The sequence below is a fragment of the Hemicordylus capensis genome, chromosome 4, assembly GCF_027244095.1.
Source record: "Hemicordylus capensis ecotype Gifberg chromosome 4, rHemCap1.1.pri, whole genome shotgun sequence".
Taxonomy (NCBI): domain Eukaryota; kingdom Metazoa; phylum Chordata; class Lepidosauria; order Squamata; family Cordylidae; genus Hemicordylus; species Hemicordylus capensis.
Genome location: NC_069660.1, coordinates 111,750,073 through 111,775,547, shown reverse-complemented (window position 1 = coordinate 111,775,547; position 25,475 = coordinate 111,750,073). Strand labels below are relative to the sequence as shown.

Sequence of the window (25,475 nt, the reverse complement as noted above, 5' to 3'; positions counted from 1 at the left end):
ATCAATCAAGTTTCCCATTCATATGCAACCAGGGTAGACCCTGCTTAGCTAAGGAGACAAGTCATGTTTGCTACCAGCTCTCCTCTCTCATCCTGCATTTTCATCAGGATCATGATGGAAGAGGAAAGCGCAAAATGTCACCTGCCCATAAACCACTGTCAGATCTTGATGGTCCCTACTATTTTAATTAAGACAAAACACAAGCACAAATTAGCACCATGTCTGGTTTGACTCCAAGATGCACATTCTAATGCACATGGTATCCAGTTTATACACTGATCCTGCAAGTAATTCAGATGTGGAAACCTGTTTAGGCAGGTGGAGCTCCTTAGCTGGATTAGGACCAATCAGTTCACCTTTCTTCCAATTGTTGGTTGGATTCCGGAAGATAATTTGTGTGTCTTATACCATACAGTCAAAAGCTGCAGAAAGCAAGTGGAAATGTTTCCTGATTCCTCAGTGTCTATCTGACTTGGCAGAAAGTCTTTGATTTAAAAAGTTCTTCATGACATTTGACATTAAACTTTTGTAAATGCTTTTATTTAATCAATACCACATGCCATATGGAGACTAAATATACTGACAATAAAGTGCCACATCAATACAGACTACTGGGGAATGTCTGCTTAATCCATTTCTTGTATTTATGGTACTAAAATGAATTGTGAAATTTTGACAAGGCATCAGAATTGTAGATGCATGAAAATAATTTCCTGTGATCTTACTTGCAGTAGGTGTCATTTATCATCCCATAGACATGTATTCTGTAGCAAGCATCCATAGCCAGAATTAAGGTAAACCAACCAGTGCTGAGATAGGATCCTGACTGGACTCTGTAAAAGATACAACACAGAACAGACTGCACTGAGAAATTGCTAATGCTTTCTCAAAGATGCATCATCCATTATCTGGCAGAAAAGGCATTCAGCAATTTGACAAACTGACAAAAATATATAATTATTTTTGAGATATTTATAGCTGCCCTCTCATTGTGGCATGCTTGGGGTCCTTGGGTTATCCTGCAGATGAAATGCTAAATGTTAAGCTGGAATCCTATGTTCCCTTACCTGGAAGTAGGATCCACTAGACATTATGGGACCTACTTTTAAGTAAACATGCATTAAATTGTATTGTAACTATCTACATTCAGGGAATGTAGAATGTGTAATATAGGAAGTCAGTGCTGACAAGAAGGCAGGGTAGGTGAATCTGACCATGCCCGCTGACACCAGCATCAGGGGTGGTGCCAATCAGATGTCTGGGCTGCTTAACCTTCTCAACGGCCAGGCATTTAAACTGGAGATTGGTGGAGACCTCTCTCTGTGAAGGAGGCAGGGAGAATGTGGAGAATGTGGAGAACGTGGAGCTGGGCACTTTCTCTCTTACGTTCATTCCCCACCTCATGCCTTGAGAGAGAGAGAGAGAGAGAGGGAGGGAGGGAGAGCCGTGCTCCCAGCTCCATGCTTTCTGTCCCATGCCCTGTGCATGTGCATGAGCCTTCCATCACGAAGGCTGCAAAACCTTATGGGTAGCCGGGCTGTTCCTGAAGATCAGCGAGGATTCTGGCCACCCAGAAGATTATGCTGCTGGCCCAGAAGAGATGCATGTGCGAAGGAAGTGTTGCCAGACAGTCCCGTTTTAGGGTAGCCCAGAGAGCACCCTCTATTGCGTTGGAAGGCTGGCTATACAGCCCGAGACTGCAGGGTTGTAGTCCCTATGGTGAACATTTCACCTGCCTGGGTATGGCAAGACCCACATATGGTTGCTCGGCATGAGCAAAGCATGAGGCAATGTGCCCCAAGAGCAGAAAATTGAAGACTGAATGGGATGCCACCAGCCCTCTCTTTCACAAGAGAAGGCAATAGCAAGCAAACTCCATTTCAAAAGGTGAATTAATCAAGAAAGGAATCTTCCCTTTCATAGGAGATAACAATGAAGTGCTCCTCAAAAGGCACATAGATAATCAGTGCATTTCCCAACCTGTTTTTGAATTAACAACTTAGCTAGCAAGGACTCAGGGAAATGAGCATTTCAAAATTGGAGATGTGTAATCTATACACCTAAAGGGAATTAGCCTGTTCCTCAGCTAGTCAGTCCAGCAGCTCTATTCAACACACACATTGCATTTGCATGGCTTCCTCTTGCCTTTGTGGGCAAGCTACCCTCAGAGTGATTAAGTCCGTGTGGCAATAGATTTATTTGTCTTTCATGGACAATTGGGTAGACAGAATAATGGAAACTGCCTCAGGACACTTTTTGAGGTTTAAGATTTATTGTCTTGCCTAACTAAACCTTTGCTTTCTGTACCCCCAGATAATACAACCTTTAAACTGTATTCATGTATCCTCATTTTTCCAATATGCCAAAAACTTGCTCAGATTTGATACTGAAGCCAAACTACTCCCCAAGGCCTATCATCTTAACTTGCCTCATTAATGAGCTGCTCCTGTAGGAAGTATTTACTTATAGGTCCCAGAAACAAATGTGTAGAATTCGAGACTGTCTTCAGGACTTTGGTGCCTTATCACCAAATATTAGCACTTACACTCTCTTGCATCAGATTTGGGATGTGGTAGTTCTTATTCATCCCACCTTAGCCCTTATAGACCCTCCTTTCCATAATTAACATAGCCTCAGGCAGACACTTCTACTGGAGGGTCCATTTTTCATTAGTTATTAGTCACCCTTATTCCCAAAGGGTGACTTTATCTCAGGGGTGATTCACATATTACATTTTAAGATTAATAGCTAGGATTTTCAAGTGGGCAATGTGTGAAGAGACAAATGCATTTGGAAATCTGTGTCACCAGAAAATCAGGATTTGTTTGCAGCTCACTGTGAAATGTACACTTGACTACAAACCCAGCTTTGCTGAAAAGGCCTTCATCAGCCAAGGCATCGTTTCTAACCCAGATTTACTGGAATTCTAGCCCACCTATTCACTTTATTTATTTATTATACACCAGTTTTCTCAGAACACTTTACATCATATAAAAATAAAAAACAAAGCAATATCCTAATTATAAAACAAAACCACACATAAGAACATTAGACCTGTTTAAAAGCAGAAAGCATGGAGATTTGGTAGATCTTCCTGAGCAGGGAATTCTACAGTTGTAGCAGCCTCTGTGATGCTGATGGTAGAGTTTGATTTCGCATCACACGTACTGTAGTGTGATTTCGCATCACTACTGCTGTCTTTCATACCAGGGTCCCTCTGCCAGAAAAAGCAAGCAGGTCACCAAACATCCAGGATTAATAGAACCCAATTCAAGTCTGGGACGAAAACTATTCCAGGGAAGGTGAAAAACACACTGGCTAACTGTGGCATCTTCCCCACTCCACAGAGGTTACTCCATGGCAAAAGGGCTGGGGTTGTTAGTGCTTGCATAGTGTCAACAGAAGCACAGTGAGACAGCACTGCAGATAAACAACAGTCCTTTATTTGCCAACTGTTAATAGCCAAACTTCATGCTACAGCCTCTCTAGCTCTGTGTGCCAGTGGTTACCTGGCCCTGATTGCACCAGTTTGTGGCTACACTCAGGGTCCTGTTGCCTCATAGTGAACACCTGAGGTTTGCTCCTGAGGCCCTGAGGCTCCTGTCAATCTGGGCCTGTGACTCAAAGAAGTGGTCTCCCTGTGACTCAAAGAAGTGGTCTCATCTTCTCCTTATGTAGCCTACCTATCACCTTCTCTTTCCCCCTCTTATAAGAGATAGGCTCTCTCCACCCTAAGAGGTCCCACCCCTGATAAATGCGTCTGTGTTGCATCTCAGCCGCCCAGAGATGTAAGTTTGGGTGGGGTATAAATTAGATAGATAGATAGATAGATAGATAGATAGATAGATAGATAGATAGATAGATAGATAAAAACATCTCGCCTCCTGCTATCCCTGCCCCCTCATAAAAGCTGCAATGGGAGGATGTTTAGCTCTGCAGGAATAACAGCTGCAGGGAGGATGTTTAGCTCCTCCAGCCACTCTGGCCTTGAGATGTGCATGCCTCTTGTGCACACTAACATAAACCAGTCATGCCTCCAGGTTGTTTGGCTACACCCTCTACACATTCACAGGCATGCCCCTATTTTCTCTCCCAACTGTGTCCACCAGGTTTCCAGGCGCTGCATCAGCCAAGGCAGGGTAGATGGGGAGGAGGGGTCAACCTGGAACATCGGGAGACCATCCCCCTCATAGGATGCATTGTCCGCCATTCTGATCATTTTGAGTGCCCGCATGTGGTGTTGCAATCACAAGACAAAGTTGGGATTCTGTTAGTGTACCGCCCACCCTGCCACCTAACAGTCTCCCTATCTGAGTGGCTTGAGGTTCTTGCAGATGTGGCATTGAGGACTCCGAGGCTCTTAATCTTGAAGGACTTCAGTGTCCATGCCAAAGCTGTTTTATCTGGTTCAGCTCAGGACTTCATGTCCTCCATGATGACCATAGGTTTGTCTCAAATGATATCTTGTCCTACGTGTATCAGGTCATACACTTGATCTGTTTTTTAGGTCATTGGTGGGCAGTAGTGCTCTGTGGATTATCCAGGATGTAGGGATGAGCACGAAACCTGGCAGGGGTGACTCAAGGGGGTGGGGGGTGCCACTTTAAGAGTGGGAGAGGGTGCACTTACCCTTCCCCCACTTTCCCTCTGCCAGTGCTCATTTTCCATAAAAGCCTTGGGGCGGCAGTGTACCTCCCTGTCACCCCTTCCCCCTCTTTGGCTGGAAGTGGCCGGAAGTACCGGGTGTGCACGTCTGACATGCACGCGTGTGACGTAAAATGAGCACTGGTGGGGGAAAAGTGAGGGGAGGGGTAAGTGCACCCTCCCCTGCTCTTAAAGTGGCACCCCTGGTTTCGAACTTCGAACACCCCCCAGTGTTCGATCCTGTTCTGAGGCCCGTAAAAGGTCATTTCTGGACAAGGTATTGGAATGTGTAGCAGCTTCTCAGCTCCAGGCAGTCCTGGATGAAACTGATTACTTGGATCCTTTCCAGTCTGGCTTCTTGCCTGGATATGGGACAGAAACTGCCTTGGCCACCCTAGTTGATGACCTACGTTGGGACAGAGATAGATGGGGGAGTTTGACCCTGTTGATTCTCCTAGATCTCTCAAAGGCTTTCAATACTATTGACCATGGTATCCTTCTGGACCCCCACTTTGGGTTGGGACTTGGGAGAACTATGATATGTTGGCTCTGGCCCTCGCTTGAGAGCCGTACCCAGAAGGTGGTGGTGGGAAACTCTTGCTCTATCCCATGGCCTATGTAAAAGGAAGTATGTTCTATTGAACTTAATGGGACAGATTCTAAGAAAATCTGAAAGAAATTAGGCTGTAAATGTCCTTCACTTGGAAGTGAGAGTAACTAATAAAGCTTGTGTGAAGAGGCTGAACATTTTCCTACAGCTCACTACTGCCAGCTTTGTTCCATTCTGTTAATCCTTCTTTTTATCTGTCTTCTGAGTTTTTCTGGCCACTCAGAAAACCATTCCCACCAGCCACTTGGAATACTTACTTCTAACTACATTTGCAGTTCTCAACCAAATCCTAGAGAGATAATGTGAGTATTTGGAAACAGTTACCATCTGACATATTTAACTGTATTCTCACTAACCAGCTCCCTGTCTTAGCAGCAGAAACATGCTACCTTGGGCTTCTAAAGCTATCAGTTTAGAATGATAATAGCCATTTACCAAAGTACTATGAAGAAAGTGGATTCTTCTGATAATGGAGGTTTATTGTAGAGTACTATATTGACAGTAGCGTCTAAAAACTGCTACACCCAGGAGCAAAAGCGAATTTTTAAAAAGAATTAATCAATATTTCATGTCTTGTTTTAACACCATTGGACCTTAGTCTTCTCATCAATATACTCCACTGGCAGGATGAATAAAAATAGACAAGTAAGTTCTCAGATACCTTCCCTGGGAGATGGAAAGCATGACAGAATATAGATTGTGTAGTTTAAAGCAAAGCTCCACTTTCAACTTTTCCATCCTCCTCAAGCTATGCAGCTAATGAAGGAATACAATGAAACAACAGGAATACTGGATTATTTGTGACACCTTAGAATTCAATCTGATTCTGTAAACATATTTTTGACAAACTAATGAAGGTAGTACTGGAAGTGTGAAAACAATTTTAACTTTCCCCAAAGGTCATAAGCCTTTAAATATCATTGACAATATCCTCAAAAAACACGGTGGAATGGAAAAGCAATTGCTGAGCCTCAGCTCTAAATTGTAATAATAAGAGCTGCTTTGCACAGGATAATTTCCTACAAGGAAGTTGTATCTGCAGGAAAAATAATGTGAAATCTATGTCTGTACCATATAACAAATGCAGATATGCCTGTTTTGCTGAATGTGTAATTTGAGTTCATGTGTTTTAAATTGAGGATGTATGATCTGAAGACTAATTCAGTAAATGAACACACACACACACACACTTCTGGATATGCATTCATCACTCATGATGAATTGTGCGCAGGATCCATGAAGTTGTCCTTCTAGAAATTTTACTTTGTGTGAATCAGTATTAAATTTGTTGTTGTGTATAAGTCCCCCTGTCCCCGTGAAGTTAGTTCTTTAGAAGTCCCCCCATAAAGTTTGTGTGTAGTGTGATTAAAAGACATATCTAAGAGTACTGCGATCATTTTTAGGTTGTAATGATGTTTAAAGTAATGACTCTACAGATCACCCATGGACACGTAAGGCTGTGTTTGTCTGATGCCAAACCCACTTAATCTGGCATTTTAGAACTGCAGATTTGATGAACTGGCCCTTAAATAAATAATATCAATCAGGGTTTTTTGCTTGCATTTACTCTCTCCCTCTCTCTTTGCAGAGACCAGAATTTGCGCCCACAATGGGAGTGTGTGTTTGCCAGGGGAGAGGAGAGGAATAAAGGTGCTAATGCATGAATCTGGCTGAATAAACATGCCACAACTTTAGTCCTATTCATATATTACATTGTATGTGCAAATAGGTGTTGGTACTCATTCATACGTTTTTGTGTAAATGACTGTATATGCGTTCATTTTAAAAGTGAAGCTGCATACAGGCCCACCTCAAATGAAGTGTGCAGTGTACAACAATACACAACCTACTGGGTAGGCAAGCAGGCAGGAGGAAGGCTTCGCAAACCTTGCCTTCCCCCACATGATAATTTACTGCTTGGTGGGAGTGCGGAGAGAGCTCCCATTTGATCCCCGCTGCTCTGTGCAGCATGGAGCAGGGCCTCCGGGTATCTCACAGTGCACCGCACACCGAACGCAGTGCACAGCAGGATTCCCCGAGGGAACAGGCACTCTAGGTGCCCATCTCTGTGTCAGGACAAGCTGAAAGCAGCTCGCTCTAGCCAGAGGCGTATCTAGGGAAAATAGCACCTAGGGCAAACACTGAAATTGCGCCCCCTGTCCAAGCATCTGACACCCATCTTTGAGATAACTTTACCATAATATCAGCTGAAAAATACAAGTCAGGCTTGTTAATCTTTTAATATTTGAAAAGCTATTTAGCAGTGGACATAGCCAGACCAAAAAATGCTGGAAAACTACAAATTTCAGTATCCTGGGGCTCATGAAATACCCAAATACTATGTGGAGGTGTACTTGGGAAACTAAACAGAAGTGTCTGTCTAATTCTCTGCTATGCATTGTAGCATCACCATTACATAAGTTTTAAAAATCAATGGAGAATTTGACTTTTCCCAGATACTCTGTAAATAATGAAAGGATATGCAGAGTAAACTGTGTCACTGCTTGGAATATATTCTAGTCTTTCAGAAAGACAGTTAAAATGAGAGAAAGAGAGCAAGAAACTCCCAGTGGGCCTTAATATTAAGGATTTCACACTGATTCAAAGACAAACTTACCATTAATAGCCATATTAGCAAGAAATCAGATTTAACTCACTTATCACAAGAAGCAAAGTAAGAGCAAATGAATACAATCGTAGGTCATAAGCATCAGCTCAGTATTCACAAGCCCTGATTCTCTGTACATAGTGCCAATCTGAATATGTGTACAGTGTCTTATATATATATATTTAATTTCTTTTTTACCTGTAGCCCCTTTGGGGGGCTTCCTAAAGGCTGTGGGGTTTTTGTTGTTGTTGCAAAGGTTCCCCCTCAACCCGCTGGCCAGTAGGGCCTTGCAGGTACCATTTGAGCATGTGCGATGGCAATTAAAAAAAAACTTTTTTTAAAAAAGGCCACTGAAAACAAAATGGCCACCGTGCATGCTCAAATGGCCTCTGCAAGGCCTGGCATGACCTAGGGCCTCACAGAGGCCATTTGAGCATGCATGGTGGCCATTTTATTTTTGGCAGCTATTTTTACTTTTTATTTTACAAAATGGCGCCCCCTCTTCAAGTGGCGCCCGGGGCACGTGCCCTGCCTGCCCTACCCTAGATACGGCCCTGGCTCTGGCACATGTCTCCGGCAGCCGGGTTAAGGGCGTTTGTACCTTTAACTTCAGCTAAGAGCTGCGCTTCGGTGCAGGGTTTGGCACCGAGGCACTGCTGGGATCCGTGTGGATCCCGGTGGTTCTCACGGGTAGCCAAGCCCAGGATTGGCTGTCTGTGAGAACTGCCTCTATGTGTGTGAAATGTAACAAGTGAATAATGTGATGTGCATATGGATTTGCACTGTGTAAACAGATTGTACATGCGTTGAACATAATGTGTAACTAGGGCTTTTGATAAGCATGCTTCGAGTACATTTGGCACGTGAGGGCAGGAACTTGAGCCTGGACCTACTCTGACAGCTTCGAGGCAGAATAGGCATCAGGCCAGTCTAGCCCAGTGCAGATGACTTTTCTCAAGAATTATTGTGGGGTGTGTGGCAGAACTGTTGCTGGATTGGTTCTCATAGGCCATAGGCCTCAGCCATCCCATACAGTTTTGAATAGTGAAGGGAACAATCTTCTTCTGGGGTACCTGATTATCCTGCCCCTGATGTTGGCTCAGGGAGCAGAACAAAACCACACCATTTTAGCAGCTATGCTAGGCCAGAATCAGATGTACTGTTGCTGTTTTCTGTGCTCAGGCTCTCATTTATTTTCTGCATCTTAGGAAAAGATGCAGAGCATATATGAGTGCCTGAGCACAGAAGTCTTTAAATTGTGGGTCAGAGGGATAGGAAAGAGTAGCCATTGTCATGACCTGCCTGGAAAGGCAGTGTTCCCTTTAATAGGGATTCCCAGATGTTGTTGATTAGAATTCCCATAATCCCCAACCAAAGGCCATTGCAGCTTTGAATGATGGGGAGCTGTATTCAGTTATATCTGGGAATCCCTTTTACAGAGAACACTGCTCAGAGGCTCAGATTTCTTTTTCCTCAGAGGGAGACACCACTGTATCAGCACACATCTCTTCCAAGGGAAATGCTGACGCATACTCTGGTTACGACAATAACTCCGCATCATAGATTAAAGTTTCCTAGAAACCAACACACAGTCACCCTCAGGCCTTCACGCGTGATATTTGTGACAGTCATATATTGAACATACAGACCAAGTATTTTTATCTGACTTGATCTGTTCCTGGAGATTCTTCTCTCCAATATTGTTTCTAATATTTGTTAGAAGCCATTAAGATCCCCAGGATGGTTTCCAATAGTTACTTAAAGTTACTTGGAGATTCCAGTCCAAACCTGGAAGGTTGGCAACCCTACTCATTGCAGTGACCAGTGAGGGAAACATGAATATAAGTCTTAAGAAAATATGGAAAATATGGAAAAATATGGAAATATGGCCATGGGTAAAGAGAAAGGCCCGCAAGTATCACAGTTCCATTTACACCAGTTCCTGCTTACACCAATTCATCTATGGAGTTTCTGGGGGAAAAACAATGCCTTCTGGCTGTTTCTACATTCTTTGTACATTCCTAGGCTTTAAGCTTTTGGAACTACTTCCCTGTGTTCCATACTTCAGCCGCCAGTCCATGATAAGGATTTGTGTGTGCCATGAGAGCACATGTGCTTTGCCCTCCTGGTGCACTCTGGTGCCTTTCCCTAATTGTGTAGAAGGACAGGTAATCTGAACTATTTTCCTACAAGTGCCACCGCATTCCCACAAAGTGGACAGAGAAAAACACCCTGTTGTTCCAAGATGGGGGAAGGACACGCGTACCCACAGCACACAAACATCCTTATCACACCTGGTTTGCTAACTCAACTTTTTTGTCAGCCTTCCCTTCTGCCCCAGCTCACTGGACAGAGGCAGAGCAACCAACGTGGAGGCTGGGGATTGTGCTTGCAAATGCAGCCACAAGGCCCCGGTTGCAAGCTAAACCAGTGCCACATTTGCAGCGTGGCCAGGAGCAACTCTCCCTGCCTTTTAGGCAGGGAAGCCACTCCAGCTGTACTGAGAACATGGTGCTGATGGCCAGGGGATTTTGCTTGCAAACAGGGTACACGGCCCCATTTTCAAGCAAGCCCCAACCCCTGCATCTGACATCAGATGCAGGGGTGGGCTTAGCATCTGACATTAGATGCAGGGGTGGGGCTAGGGGGCTGTGGCGTCAGGCTAGACCCCGGGCCACCACTGGCCTCCCTCTGTCCCTGTCACTGGACGTTGGCTCTTGATCATGTCACACACCAAGACTTTACAAAGCTGGAAATTCCCTGACCATTTCCTACATTTTGGGGGCAGATTTCCTGCTGTTGAGCTGAACTGTAGGGCTTTGCTCATGAATACTGTGATCCACCACTGGCTCCTGCCCTGAACTTCCATTACTTGGAAGTTCAGTAGTTCATTACCTGCTAAGAAATATAGTGATAAGAAAGGAACCTGGAAAGAGGCTCAAGAATTATGTTGACATGCCATAGGAAGTCATATATGATTCGTGCATGCTTCCTGAGCCTTCCTGAGGTATTCTACAATGTACACATTTTCCTCTATAACCATGAGGATAGAAATTTGTTTCTTTATAAATGGCATAGAAAAATTTATTGAGAAATTCATCTCCATGCTTGTACAGTAAGCCCATTAATGTATGGAACACCTGCCTATGTTACACCTAAAACATGAAAGGAATTGTGATTATTCTGACCCTGTTTGACTATGCTCCTGCCATTCTAGAGTGTTCAAATTTCATTTGGGGATGGTTAAAAAGTGGAATCAGTACTACTGATTATACTTGTATGTTGTATTTAATCCTTTGTTTAATCCTGTCTGCCACAACTATGGACCATGAAATCAGTGCCATCTTGGACTATAAAATTGTCTGAGCTTAGGTTTCCCTCCCTCAAAAATCTACTTCTAAGGTGCCTCATTATCTATTTTACACACTTATTTCAACTTGCTTAGTTAGTTATTGAAAAGGTCTTTATGCCCAAATCAGGTCTGAATGTGTTCTATTCCTCTTTGCTGCATTATTGTTTCAGATTTTGAGATTGGCTGCTTATAAGACTGGATCTGGATCTGGATCTACGATTGCTATAATGGTGATATAATTAAAGATAAGTTGACTGATTAAGATATTGTTCTTGCCAGCAAGTCATGACGTAGGCTTGTATTGACTGTTTTACTCCTTTGCAAATACATGGGGAGTTTGAAGGCAGTTAAAAGGTATGAAAAACTATTATAAGAGTACACTGCAACAATAAGGGAAATATGGATTTGTCAAGATTAAATCTTATAGGCAGAGCTGTCAAAATATATGCTAGCATTTTACTAGCAACAATAGCTCACAGTATGTGAGAGGAGATATAAATGAAACTATATTTATTGTAGAAAGCAACATTACAAAAGAAAATAGTGCATACTTTCTCAAAGGCATTTTTTCCTATTCAGTTGAGATTTAGAACTTGCTATGTTTCTTTTATCAAAATATATAAGCAACTCTGCCCACAAAGCAAAGGAAACAGTATAATCATGTCATGAAACAAGATCTTAATAACCTATAGATATAAATATGGCTGCTGTGTTCAAGTGCAACATGCTGGAGTCAATTGGGAATACAGCAGTTGATTTAAAATATGTAATTTTGTGGCTTGGTGCTGAACAGTGCTTCAAATGTTCAGTTATTGAGATGGTACTGTCCTCTCATAGGTTTGTACCATCACTATTTTCACATGAACAGTTAGTTCTAAGTTTCTCCTTTATACGTATTGCCATATGAAAATTGTGCCCCACAGCAGCTTAACCATATCAAGTCTGCCTTCTCTCTGGAAAAGTAGATTTTAAATTGGTTGTGTTCAGGAGCGTAGGGAGGATGGTGGCAGCCCGTGTGTGGTTGCCGCAGCTGCTCCCTAGCTCCGCCCCCACATTTGACATCAGACGTCAGACACGGGGGCATGGTCTCCCTCCCAAATGGGGCCCGGTGGCCTTTTTTGGAAGTGAAATCAGCCCGTGCTGCATTGGGCAGCGCGGGCTGGAGCAACTCTCCCTGCCTTAAAGGCAAGGAGAGCTGTTCTGGCTGCTCTGCCAATGCAGCACGGGTCAAGCTCCCTCCTAAATGGGGCTGCGCAGCCCCATTTGGGAGGGAGATCTCTTGGCCCCGCTGCATTGGCAGGGAGAGTCACTCCTTTAAGGCAGGGAGAGTCACTCCGGCTGCCAATTTCGGTTCCAAACGGGGCCGTGCACCCCCGTTTGGGACCAAAATAATGCCCCCCGCATCTGACGTCAGATGCGGGGTGTGTGTCTGGGGCCGCACTCACAGCCCCTGATTGGTGGCGGCCCATGTTCTTTGAACCTGTTCACCCAGTGGTGGCTCCTCCCCTGGTTGTGATCCCATAAGTTCTGTATGGCTAATGTATGAGCAACAATTTTCAAACCATAAACACATTTTTCTTATAACATGAAAACTTCTAAGGTCTGTTTTTATAATGGTAAATTTAATTGTGAAATACAAAACATATTTACCTGGTTATACCTTGTGTTGTTTACTAGTAGATCTGATCTGACAGGTGCTATATACAACCATGTTGCAATAGATTTATGAGACGGAAAGGCAGCAAGGCTGCACAAAGTAGGAGGTGGGGAAGCCTGAGCCCACAGGGCTAGGTACAGAGGGCTTTTCTTCTCCCTCTCCCATCTCCTGGACCCTGACTGAGGGCAGCCATAGAGAAACAGAGTTAAAATGAAGGTTTTCTGCTGTCTCAGTGACACAGTAAAGTTGTGCCGTCAAGTTGGTGTTGACTCCTGGTGACCCCTGAGCCATGTGGTTTTCTTTGGTAGAATACAGGAGGAGTTTACCATTGCCATTTCCCGTGCAGTAGGAAATTATACTTTCAGCATCTTCCTATATTGCTGCTGTCCGATATATGTGCTTCCAATAGTGTGGGAAACATACCAGCGGGTATTTGAACCAGCAACCTAAGAGAACGTCTTCTTTGTTATAAAACCCCACCACCATTGAGGTCATCAGGAAAGGTCCATCTGCAGTTGCCACTGGCTCGTTTGGTAGCTACTCGGGGATGGGCCCTCTCCGCTGCTACACCAGAGCTTTGGAACGTGCTCCCTGCTGAAATAAGAGCCTCCCCATCTCTGACAACTTTTAAAAAGTCTTTAAAGACACCCAGGCTTTTAATTAAATATTGTTTTTACAGTCTTATCGTTTCAAAATGTTGTTTTAAAAATTTAAATTGTTGTAATGTTTTAACTTTTACTATGTCATTCATTTTGTTTTAACTACTGTTTTAAGTTCCCCCCCTTTGTCATTTATTTTAACTAATGTTTTAACTTTTTGTTTGCTTGCTGTAAACCGCAGAGAGACATGAGTTTTGGGCAGTTAAATACATTAAATAAAAATAAAATAAAAACCTTTTGCTCCCTAGACAAGTTACTTCCCCTCTGTGCCATTAGGTGGCAGTGTCATAGTAGACGGGGCCTATTGGACCTCCTCCTCTAGTTTCAGTCATGTGATCTTCCCTGCTCAGAAACTGAACTGAGTTGGAGAACAGGAGAGACACAGCAAAACAGATGGGAGGAAGGCGCTGGGCTGGCTGCTAGGCTGATTCCTTCAGTGGAAAGGGGGAAGAGTACAGTACAGTGAAATAAAGCAGGGAGTGTCAGCATGGCTTCTGTGGCAACAGGGATGTATCCCTCACTTATGCACTATATACAAATATGCCCTTTTAAGCACTACCTCAGAAATCACAAAAAGCCACCAAATCACCAATGTGCTTTGTGCGTGTGGCGGTTGGGTGTGGGGGCATTAATATGTTAACCAAAATTGACACACACACACACCATATTGGACCAGTCTTATGAAAAGAATATCAGGCCTCTTTGTTTATTGTTATATGCAGGCTAAAGTAAGTTAATTTTTAAGTGAAGAAATTGGAAGGAACAACCAGGGTTATTTAATTATTAGAACTGAGAAAGTCCATATAAGGAAAAGTTACTTATTCTAAATTCTGCTTCTTAAAGTAACAGTTAATAATTTCTTGGACTTATCAAATTTGAATTCCACATTTAGTGCTTTTTTTCTTCTATTCTCCAATGTGCCTCTCAGTACTGTTAAATAGGCAAATTACATAAAATGTGAAAATATATCATTAATATATCTGAGAAACAAATAGTTTATCTACAAGTTTTTAAAAAATACTTGGTCACTATGGCATCTAGGTAGACACCACCAAATAACATATTTTAAAAAATCAATGTGTACTTTTGCATCATCAATTCTATTTACTTAAGTACAGTCATTTCTTTTCATCCTACTTATGTGCTGAATATCCTCTTGTTTCTCCAGATAAATATGAGCAAAGAAAAGGGGGGGAAATGGAGGCAAAAGGATTGGGTTTTGCTTTATATGGCTGCATAGTTTCCTTGTTTCTGATTCCTTGACCCTGACCATGATGCATTCCTGCTCAGTCATGAAGGCAAATGACAAGAGGACACAGTTATTTCATCCAAGTGCAGTGGGGCTGCTTAAAAGAACTGCACTGCATTCAAGCTGAGACAAAAACAACCTTGTTTGCTGTCTGCATAAAGAGGCCTGGCTTTAAAAAGCACAACATGAGGAAAGGGAGGCTTAAATACAGTTTTTGATGTTGTCATGCTATTAAGTTCAAGTTCATATTTTATGGGTGAATGCGCAACTGAAAAAGGCAATCATTTGTACTCATTACAGATAACAACATGTAGGCTACTTCAGTCGAAGCATCCAGTTCATCCTCAGAAGCTTCTTACAGCTGTGGAACAGCTGTCATTCTTTGGGCTGTTCAAATTTGGACAGTGAATCAACAACAAGAAACCACACTCTCAAAGCAAAAGAATATCAGGTTTTAGCTTTCATATGAAAGTGCCAAGTCTGTGTTCCTTATGTAGATGACTTTGATGCAAGGCTGCTTGAGAGCAAGCAAAAACAAACAAACAGAAAACCCCCTGCTAACTTGGCAAAGAGGCACCTTTTAACGTGGTGATTCTCTTTATTTAGCAGGGGGAGAGTAACTGGCCCTCTCTTCACCCCCAGCACAGTACCTCCAGTGACTGTTGCTGGTGTCTGTCATATGTTTCATTTTAGAATGTGAGCCCTTTGGGGACAGGGATCCATCTTATTTATTTATTATTTCTCTGTGTAAACCGCCCTGAGCCATTTTTGGAAGGGCGGTATAGAAATCGAATGAATGAATGAATGAATATATTCAAAGGCATCACAGCCCCATCAGAAGACTGTACCCTGTAAGTGCATACACGTTTTAGTTGGCAATAACAGTATTAGCAGGCACCACAAATCCACTCACCAGTGGCAAGTGCCCTTGGAACTATGACGAGCAGGACACCCAGCACCACACATGTCTCCCTAGAAGTCTAATTTCTGATGCCACTTTTTACAAGGTATGAAACAGCAGGCCTCCCTTTTGAGCAGTAGGAGAGGGCTCCCACTGTTTCCTGCCCTCTTTATATCCCAGTGCAAATGGGAGAAGACCAGTTTCTCTCCTGTGTGCAGAAAGGATTTGGGGGAAGAGAGGGGGTGGTGGCAAGCAAAATTAATGGCTGCCTAGTGAGCTAATCCTAAATTTGTGGACCCCAGAGTGTTAGTAAATGACGGAAAGAGGTCTCAGTGATATTCACACAACCAGCCGGGCTTGCATAGCCCTAACAAAGTAGGGCTGGGATTGGTCCTAATCCTGGCGCTCTGCACTAGTGTAGCCTGGGTTTTGTATCTGGGCTAATAGTAGGTAGAAGGGCACGAGCGCACTCTTCTACCCCACTTCCTGGTTGTGTGGCGGCTTGGGCTTGGGCTCTCAAGCAGTGTTCCCTCTAAAAGGTATTCCCAAATGTTGTTGACTACAACTCCCAGCATCCCCAGCTGTAATCGCTTTGCTTGGGGATTGTGGGAGTTGTAGTTAATAACATCTGGGAACCCGTTAGAAGGAACACTGCTCTCAAATGGCAGGAGCACCCGACAGCAGGGAAATCCTCCAATGCACTGCGTTCCTCGCAGGTTGTGGGATGCTGGAGGTCTTCCTCCTCTGGATTCCTGCTCTGCCATTCGCCACTCTGGCACTCATGTAGAGGGTGGCAGGATTGTCTCTGGGGAGGCAGGTAGGGGCCTGCTTCCTTGTCAGCCCTCCTCAGCACCTCATTTAATGGTCATGTGAGCGACCTTAATGTGTTCTAGCTGTGCTTCAGAAAGGATTTCTAAAAATTCAAAACAAAAATAGAAACACTTACTGAAACCACTATGTAGACTAGTGCAATTGGTGTAATTTGATCACTGTGTATGTTCCAAAATTCTGTCCTGAAAAATCTAAATGTCATCCAATTTTATTAGCAATCTGGTTGTGTTCATGTGCAGAAAAGAAAGTAAAGTTATCTTAAAGCTGCTTTATAAAAGATATTGGTGTGAAAGGATTAGAGGACATGAGATTTGTACACTTGCTTACATTCTTGCAGAGTTTGTATTTTAATTTCATTTTTTATGGTGAGTGAACAGAATTTTGAGACTGAGTCTGGGTTGATTTTCACATGTGTGTGCAATACTGGATCACTTTAGAATTAACTGGTTATCTACATTTTTTAATGAGCCACCTCCTATCAAATACCACATATAGAATTTAACATCATCTCAAACTGGGGTTGTTAGCTCTAACTGAAGCTATCCTGGAGATTCCCCTTGCCAATATGTTTCACAATGTAAACCCAATAAAATCTGCAGGATTGCTTTCTGTCATGTCCTGGATATTACTGCTGATTTCTAGAGACCCCAGACCAATCCTAGAAGGTTGGAAACTCTACCAAAACCAATGTTTTTCAATAAAATCAGTGCACATCTTCAATTATGAGAGTCATCAAGTGCTGAATAATCAAGTGCTGAATAATCAAGAACTAATCTGCCTATTTCCTTTCACTATAATCTTAATTGATAATTAACATCCTCACAAGTTAGCCCACTTCAGCCTTAAACTTTCACATGTCTGCCATCTGGAATAGGGGCCTGGGGTGGATACATCACAAACTATGCCATTGAGCTCCCCTATGTGTCCCGACACTTGTAGCAAATTTGATTCAAATTAGTTAGGTGGTTCACAAGTTAGCCCACTTGCACCTCAAACATTTATACATCTGCCATCTTGAACAGGGGTGGATGACATCACGACAAATTATTCCATTGAGGTGTCCCTCTGTGTCCCTACAGCTGTAGCAAGCAAATTTGGTTCAAATTGGTTATGCAGTCCACTAGTTAGCTTACTTGTGTCTAAAATGTTCATACATCCAACATGTTGAATTGGGGTGGATGACATCATCACAAATTACACCATTAATGTGTCCCTATGTGTCACTCACTACAACTGTACCAAATTTGGTTCAAATCGGTTAGATAGTGCACAGGTTAACAATGTCTATCTATCTATCTATCTATCTATCTATCTGGTGCGCAAGTTAGCCCACTTGTGCCTCAAATATTTATATATCTGCCATCTTGAATTGGGTGGATGACATCACCACAAATTATGCCATTGAGGTGTCCCTATGAGGTGTCCCTATGAGGTGTCCCTACCTGTAGCAAATTTGGTTCAAATTGGTTAGGTGGTCCACAAGTTAGCCCATTTGCACCTCAAACATTTATATATCTGCCATCTTGAACTGGGGTGGATGATATCGCCACAAATGACATCATTAAAGTGTCTCTATGTTATGGTGTTCCTATGTGTAGGAACTGTGTAGCAAATTTGGCTTAAATCAGTTAGGCAGTTCACAAGTTAGCGCACTTGAGCTCAAGCCTTTACGTGTCCGCCACATTGAATTGGGGTGGATGACATCACCACAAACTACACCGTTGAGGTGTCCCTATGTGTCACTCACTACAATTGTACAATTTGTTTCAAATCGATTAAACAGTCCACAAGTTAGCCCACTTGAACCTCAAATGTTCACTTATCTGCCATCCTGAATTGCGGTGGATGGCATCATTACAAACTATGCCATTAAGGTGTCTCTATGTGTCCCTACAGCTATGGCAAATTTTGTTCATATTGGTCCAGGCATTGCAAAGTTGATGGGGTGACACACAGACACATGGACACACACTCACAGAATGCTGGGTGATCTCATAAGCTTACATTCCTAACGAAAGTAGGCTAAAAAAATGGGCATCTGGGGAATATGAATCTATTTTTATGTTGTATGCAGTCTCTTGCCAACATCTCAACAAAGCATGGAATACTTCACCATGTTTCCTAAGGGTCCTCACTGGCAGAACCATATGAGGGATATTTGAATATGACAACAATCACTGCATTCAAGCAGTTGGGCACCTGGAAAAACAGTAGGCCTCCAAGTGAAAAATAAAATCACAAGACATGCACTACACTGCTTCAGTATTAGTATGCTGGATTATTTTATACATCATCCAGAGTTATTTTCTGTAAACAGTTATGTAAGCCATGGGTATGTTCTGTCTCTGATGGTTTTCTTCAAATTGTTTTTTGTAAAATATAAAAAGGAACCTAAATTAAAAACTATACTAAGATGACAAGAGTAAGATACACACATACATGTAATACTTTCTCCAAATATATTTTCTAATACTGTGTTTTTGTGCATTCTGAGAATGTAAACTAAATAGAGTTTAGGTTAATCCAGGATCCCTTGAGATAATTAATTAGGCAATGCTCCTCACCTCTTTTACTCTTTTTGGTTTGAAACAACAACAACAACTCAGAAGGACATTCACTGTATTGCTGCTAGCTGCATAGTTTAGTAAAATCTATGGTAGGTGAACACAAGAGAAATATCCTGATTAGCTCTTAACCGGGTCAAGGCAAGCCATTGAAAGGGGTTAATATTCTCATGGGTGAAAGCTAAGGATTGTATTCATCTCTCCCCCACCATCATGAAGTATTTTAACAAGAGAAAAAATGAATGAGGCAATTTCTAATTGTTCTAAGCACATCTTTATAACAAAATATCTGACATATTTAACAGAAACAAAAACAAAAACCATAATAATAATTTGCTAAGCACATTTCAAGCATTTCAAAGCATTAACTCAGGGTCGAATTAGATTTTCATCTATATGCATTTTTAGCCTACTTTCCTTAAAGAAAGTAAGCTAATGAGATCACCCGGCATTCCATGTGTGTTTCTCCATGTCCCGCACTATCAACTTCGCAATGCCTGGACCAGTATTAACCAAATTGGGTACAGTTGTAGAGACACAAAGGGACACCTCAATGGCATAGTTTGTAATGATGTCATCTACCCTGATTCGAGATGGTGGACATGCAAATATTTGAGGAGCAAGTGAGTATGAATATTTGAGGAGCAACTTGTGAACCACCTGAACAATTTGAACCAAATTTTGAAAATGGTATAGGGACATATACGTGTAGGGACATATAGTGATGGCTAAAGGGTGTAGTTTGTAATTATGTCATCCACCCTGAGTCAAGATGATGGACGCATGAACATTTGAGGTGCAAGTGGGTTAACTTTTGAACTGCCTAACTGATTTAAACCAAATTTGCTACAAGTGTAGGGAACACAGGGATGGCTCGACAGTGTAGTTTGTGATGATGTCATCCATCTCAATTCAAGAGGGTGCATATGTGTACATTTAAGGCTGAAGTGGGCCAACGTGAGGGTGGTAATTATCAATTAAGATTATAGTGAAAGGAAAGTGGGCAGATTAGTTCTGACCAGACAACATGTTAAAAAGTGCACTTGTAACTGGGAGTGCTGCTTTTTTTTAGGAGGAAAAAAATGCCACAGGCTGCCCAGATTTGATTATGACTGAGGTATGTGTGGAGATGAGAGATTAACTCTTTTCTTTCACTCCATTTTCCTCCTGAAAATTTCCCCTCAAAGCTATCTTGCTCTGAAACATTATTTGCTGAAGTACCAAATAACTTTGGGGATAAATTGCTGCAAATTGCTTTTGAGAAAATATTGTCTTATATACTGTGCAGCGCACCACCTGATGTGTGCATTGCTTCTGAGCTGAACAGCCCATCTTTACAGCTTTCAAAGGCAGCATGCAGTGGCATCGCTAGGGGAGTGGGGACTCGTGTTCATCCCTGTGCCTGGGGGCCTTGCTGGGATCTTTGGTGGGGGAAATGCCAGTGATGCCCCTGCACGTGACATCACATGCAAGGAGACATGGCCAGAGCCCATGAGGTCCTGCATGCATGTTTTGGAGCTTATTCCCAACTGGTGTTTGCTTGCTGGGTCTGCATTTTCCCCAAACATGGCTGGGAAATGAGCTCTGTGTGGGCCCTCTGGGGCTCTGGTCACACTCCGTTGTGTGTGACATCAGATGCAAGGGGGTATGGCTAGAGCCCTAGAATGGCCATGTGAGCTCTCCAGAGCACATTTTGCAGCTGCGTTCATTTCTGGGTGTTCACTGCTCCTCTCTCCTTGAGGGAGAGAATGAACAAAACACGCACCCAGCAATGAACACGGCTCCGGTTGGAGTTTGGGGGGAGGGGCAAATCAGGTAGCCTCCAGGAGCTGGGCAGCTTGAGTTATTTGAACCCGTCCACCCTATTATTGCTCCATCCCTGGCAGCATGTTTCATGTCTCCAGGGGTGCATGTTTCATGTCTCTAGGGGTGTAGCTATAATTGAGCGGATAGGTTCAAAGAACCTGGGCCTCCAAGCTCCTGAGGGGCCCCCAGCTCCATCCCTCCCCATTTTCTTCATTATCCCCCTCACTCTGAAGGGCCACCAGAGAGAGTGGCAAACACAGCCCCCCATCTCATAGCTATGTCCCTGCACTCCTGACATGCTCAGAAGCCTCACAGCATTGTGATCTCTCCATTTATGGCACATGGGGACAGGTCACTTAGCAACAGTGGGCCGCCATTCACCCCTAGATTTGGCTCCTACCAAGCAAATTGGAAAGGGGGGAAGATCACACCCTCCCTATGCTGGGTTACCCTAAGTAGACCCCAGAAGTTAACTAAAAACAAGTTAACTCTCTGCCATGGCCACTCTGCACTCAGAGTGAACTGCCTCCCCATTTCTCTCCTTTTGCAAAGAATAGTAGCCAGCTAATGCGCCAATTAACTCAGCAGGAAGAACACAGATAAGGCTTGCAGAGATAAATCTCCCCACTCACCAAAGAAGTCAGAGATAAAGGCCGAAGAGATGCAGCCATTAAAAGTACTGATTGGATTACTGGACCTTCTGTCCATGTAGATTTCTTCTCATCTCTATGCACTGTTTTCATGACAAATGCATTGGCATGCCTTGACAATTCCCTCATTGTTACATGCAGAAAAAGAGATCAGCAACAATGGAATTCTTGCCAGTTCTACCCAATACAACTATCTAATAAAAAAGGTCAATTGGAATGTCCCCCCAGGATATGTTTTTGGGGATAAAGGTAAAAGTAAAGTTGCGCTGTTGAATGGTGTTGGCTCCTGGCGACCACAGAGCCATGTGGTTTTCTTTGGTAGAATACAGGAGGGGTTTACCATTGCCATCTCCCACTTAATATGAGATGATGCCTTTCAGCATCTTCCTATATTGCTGTTGCCCGATATAGGTATCTCCCATAGTCTGGGAAACATACCAGTGGGGATTTGAACAGGCAACCTCTTGCTTGCTCGGCAAGTTACTTCCCCACTGCGCCATTATGTGGCTGGTGTTTGGGGTATAAGAAGTCCCAATTACATGATCCAAATGCCACACCAGGCTGTGTTCAGTTCTTCATGCCACCCTTCAGATCAGCTTTCTTGCTCAGCCTGATCTGCCCAGTCTTCCTTGCTAACATAGGAAGCTAGTTCCACGGAGGAAGCACCCTTGTGGATTCATCTCTCTCAACTAACCCCTCCAACCTTCTTATACTCGTCTTTGCCCAAGCTGTCTCTGAGGAACAAAGTCCTTCATATGTTCCAGGAGCCCTTTGTCCAGAACAGGTGATATGAGTGTTTGCCCCTCACTGGACCCAATTCTATCTCTATTCCCCTTTCTTAAATCCAACTGCCTCTCTCTCTAAAAACCTCTTTCTCTTGCCCGCCTGGGAACTTATACAATTAGGACTTTAAGCTAAAATGTCTCATTGCAGTTAAACATATTTTTTATAGTAATATTGTTTTAACCACACATTTCTACAAAGGGTAGCCCTTTGGCAAAAACCATTCCTTTCTGTTTTCTCATGTCCATCTCCAGTCAAGCATACTTGTAACTAAATATGCTAGGATTGCACTGTTAGACACAAAAGCCCGATACTAGAGTTCTTTCCATGCAATGTGAATTGCTGTGTGCTTTCTGGTCCAAGCCTCTATCTGTGCTATAGCATAAAACAAAAACTGGATCTACAAGTGTCCTATACTCTACATTCTGTACTTGCGATTGGGCAGCCAAACTGCATCATGGTACAGGAGCTACGAGCCTACAGTTGCACATGTAAAGTGCCTATTCTCACCTTATGTTGAAGGTGTGGAGGTTGGGAGTATGGCAGACAGATGAGAGGAAGTCTGGGGTGGGGCCAGTAGGTACAATTCTGCTCCTCCTTCACATGTTCTCTCCAGGTTGGACAGAACATTAGAATTATGTTACACAAAGCTCTTAGAAAAATGGCAATGCATCTGCCTAAGTATAGGGTTATACTGACAAATGTATATACACGTAATTTGGATAAGAAATTAATATTATGTAGATGTTATGGTAAAGAAGATATACCTTGTTACTTCTTTCGCTAAATAAAGTGAATTTGCAAAATAAAACTGTATTCTGCTCTAGGGAATGAAGGTGGGGAATCATCAAACATTTTAAATCAGGCTGTCCTAGATCAAGCTATTGTCTATCTGTTCTCTGTGTTATTTTAATTGTCATACTGCATTATATCCCGTGGGTTAGAGTGGCACATGGGCATGGCAGCTTTTCTCCTGTCTAAACGTGTAAGTTAAAATGAGGCTATACATTTCTAAATCCAAAGTTAAACCATTACAGCTTTTGTCAAGCGCTCACATCAAAAAGCTAGTTTTTGCTTTAGTGTGCTTATTTATCTATAGAGTGAATGAGATGAGATGAAAGGAAATTTATTGTTTCATACAGTGTTCAGAAAAAGAAACAGACAATGTAGGGCAAGGAAGTCAGTGACTATTGGTCAAAAGGTAAGAAAGAACATGCTGGCAAAGGGAAATATAGAATGGAGTATAACAGAAGTATTAGGGTCAAACTAGGAGTGTTTGGAGGTGATCTCCCAACTAGATAGGTCTCTTCTTTCCAAAGTAACAACCATATGGAGAGGGTCTTAAACCACTGCCAACTGAGCAAAGAGGCACCTCTTAAAGTGGTGATTTTTTTATATTTAGCAGGCAGAGATCAATTGACCCTATCCAACCCAGCACAGCATCTCTCCTGTAGTTGTTGCAGGTCTATCTATCTATCTATCTATCTATCTATCTATCTATCTATCTATCAAACTTCTATACCGTCCAAACCTTTGTCTCTGGGTGATTGTAAACTCTTTATTTATTCATTCTTCTTATTCTATGTAAACTGCTTTGAGAACCTTTGTTGAAGAGATGTTGTAGTGAGTAGCTAGGAGTTAATGGGGCCTAGAATTCCACAGGAGCCTTATGACTGGTAGTCAGGCCCAGCCTGAAACCAATCAAATTCAAAAAGGGGTTTCCCTCTTTTTTTGGGAGGAGGGGTCAATAGCTCAGTTGGGTTTACAGCTACTTTCTGTTTTGGTGGTTCTGTTTGGTGGAAGCTGAAGAGAGAGCAGCCAGAAAAGGTTGGGGTCACACACTCTCCCTCAGATCCTCAGTGGGAGGCCTGGACTGACAAACCTGAAGGAAAAGCTACAGAAAGAGAAAACCTTTAAGGAAGAACTGCCATCTGAGAAAAAATAGTGGTAGGAAATGTTCTTAGTGAGACATTGAGGAGAGTCTCATGGTCAGTGAAACCCGCCTTTAAAAAGTTTGCAGGGAGAGCGGGCTTAGCCCACTCTCCCTGCAGATGATCACAATTGCAGCCCAGGGTGGCTGGATTGGGCACCCACGCGACTGCCGGCTCTGTCACGGAGCTGGTGGGGGCTGTGGGGATCAGGGGCTGCGCAGCCCCTGGAAGTTCTAGGATGCCCCGCGCAATTGCATGGGACATCCTGGAGAGACCCCCCGAGCCCGGAAGGCTGCTTGCAGCCTCCCGGCAGGAGTCTTCTCATGTGTTGCTGTGGTGTGGAGCTGCGCCGTGGCAGCACACAATCCAGAAACCCAGGTTAGCGGAGCGCTCGCTCCGCTAACCTGGGCTAAGGGGAGGGGCAATTAAGAGGGCTAGTTGTTGGGAGCAGCGCAGCTCCCGTTGTAGCACACGACTGCCAAAAAGCGGGCTAGGTTCCCTTAGCCTGCTTTTTGGTGGTTGTGAAAATTGCCTCATTGTGTTAGGTTGTTTACCACAACTAGGTCTGCAGAATTATGGTTCAGATATGAACATCTATATATATAATTATCTAAGGTGTACCTATGGCTAGTCCCGTGTGTGGCAGCTCTCGCGAGAGTTCGTGAGCAGAAGCACTGTGGTGATTCAGAAGTGAGGCAGGCAAAGCTTCAGCAGAAGTTTCTTGGTTCTGCAACACTTACTTATAGCATCTAATTGACAAGCAGCCAGAACACAGTATGCCTCGTGCCTTAATCAGACTTCCTCCTTACAGCCAAATGGCTGAAACTCATAGGTACATTAAAAAAAAAAAATCCTCTTTACTCCTTTTACAATGAAGTATCTAAAGGAAATCTTTTTTCTTCTTAAAAAAAATAATGATAATAGAAGTCCAAGAATACCTTTTGCTAAGGGCTGTCACACAGAGTATCTTCAAATAGGGTCTAGATTCCATGGGATGTAGCACAAAGGAACCATTCTGATGAAAGGCCCTTTTTCATGTCACTTTCTAGAGTGCTATGAAGTCCTATGAGTTCAAAGACTGCAATCACTTTTTTTTCTCACAGGCAATTCTTCTCAGTGGAAACTAGATAAATAGCTATTTTTCTTTCAGTTTTTGACACCTTTAAAAAATTGCTGTTTGGGAATGACATCACAGTATACCATTGCTTCCTGAAGACTGGTGCTTCTTAG

General features: G+C 43.0%; 1 protein-coding gene across 7 annotated transcripts in view; it reads right to left on the bottom strand.

The window, feature by feature from the left end:
- ST6GALNAC3 (ST6 N-acetylgalactosaminide alpha-2,6-sialyltransferase 3) overlaps positions 1-25,475 on the bottom strand; it is a 610,078-nt gene that overhangs the window by 127,554 nt on the left and 457,049 nt on the right. For 6 of the 7 annotated variants that reach the window (XM_053249820.1, XM_053249822.1, XM_053249824.1 and 3 more), the window contains one exon: positions 726-833. The exons of the other annotated variant lie outside the window; for it this stretch is intronic. In XM_053249820.1, the coding sequence (XP_053105795.1) occupies positions 726-833 (108 nt within the window). The remainder of the gene's footprint in view (positions 1-725; positions 834-25,475) is intronic. 7 annotated transcript variants of the gene reach the window in all.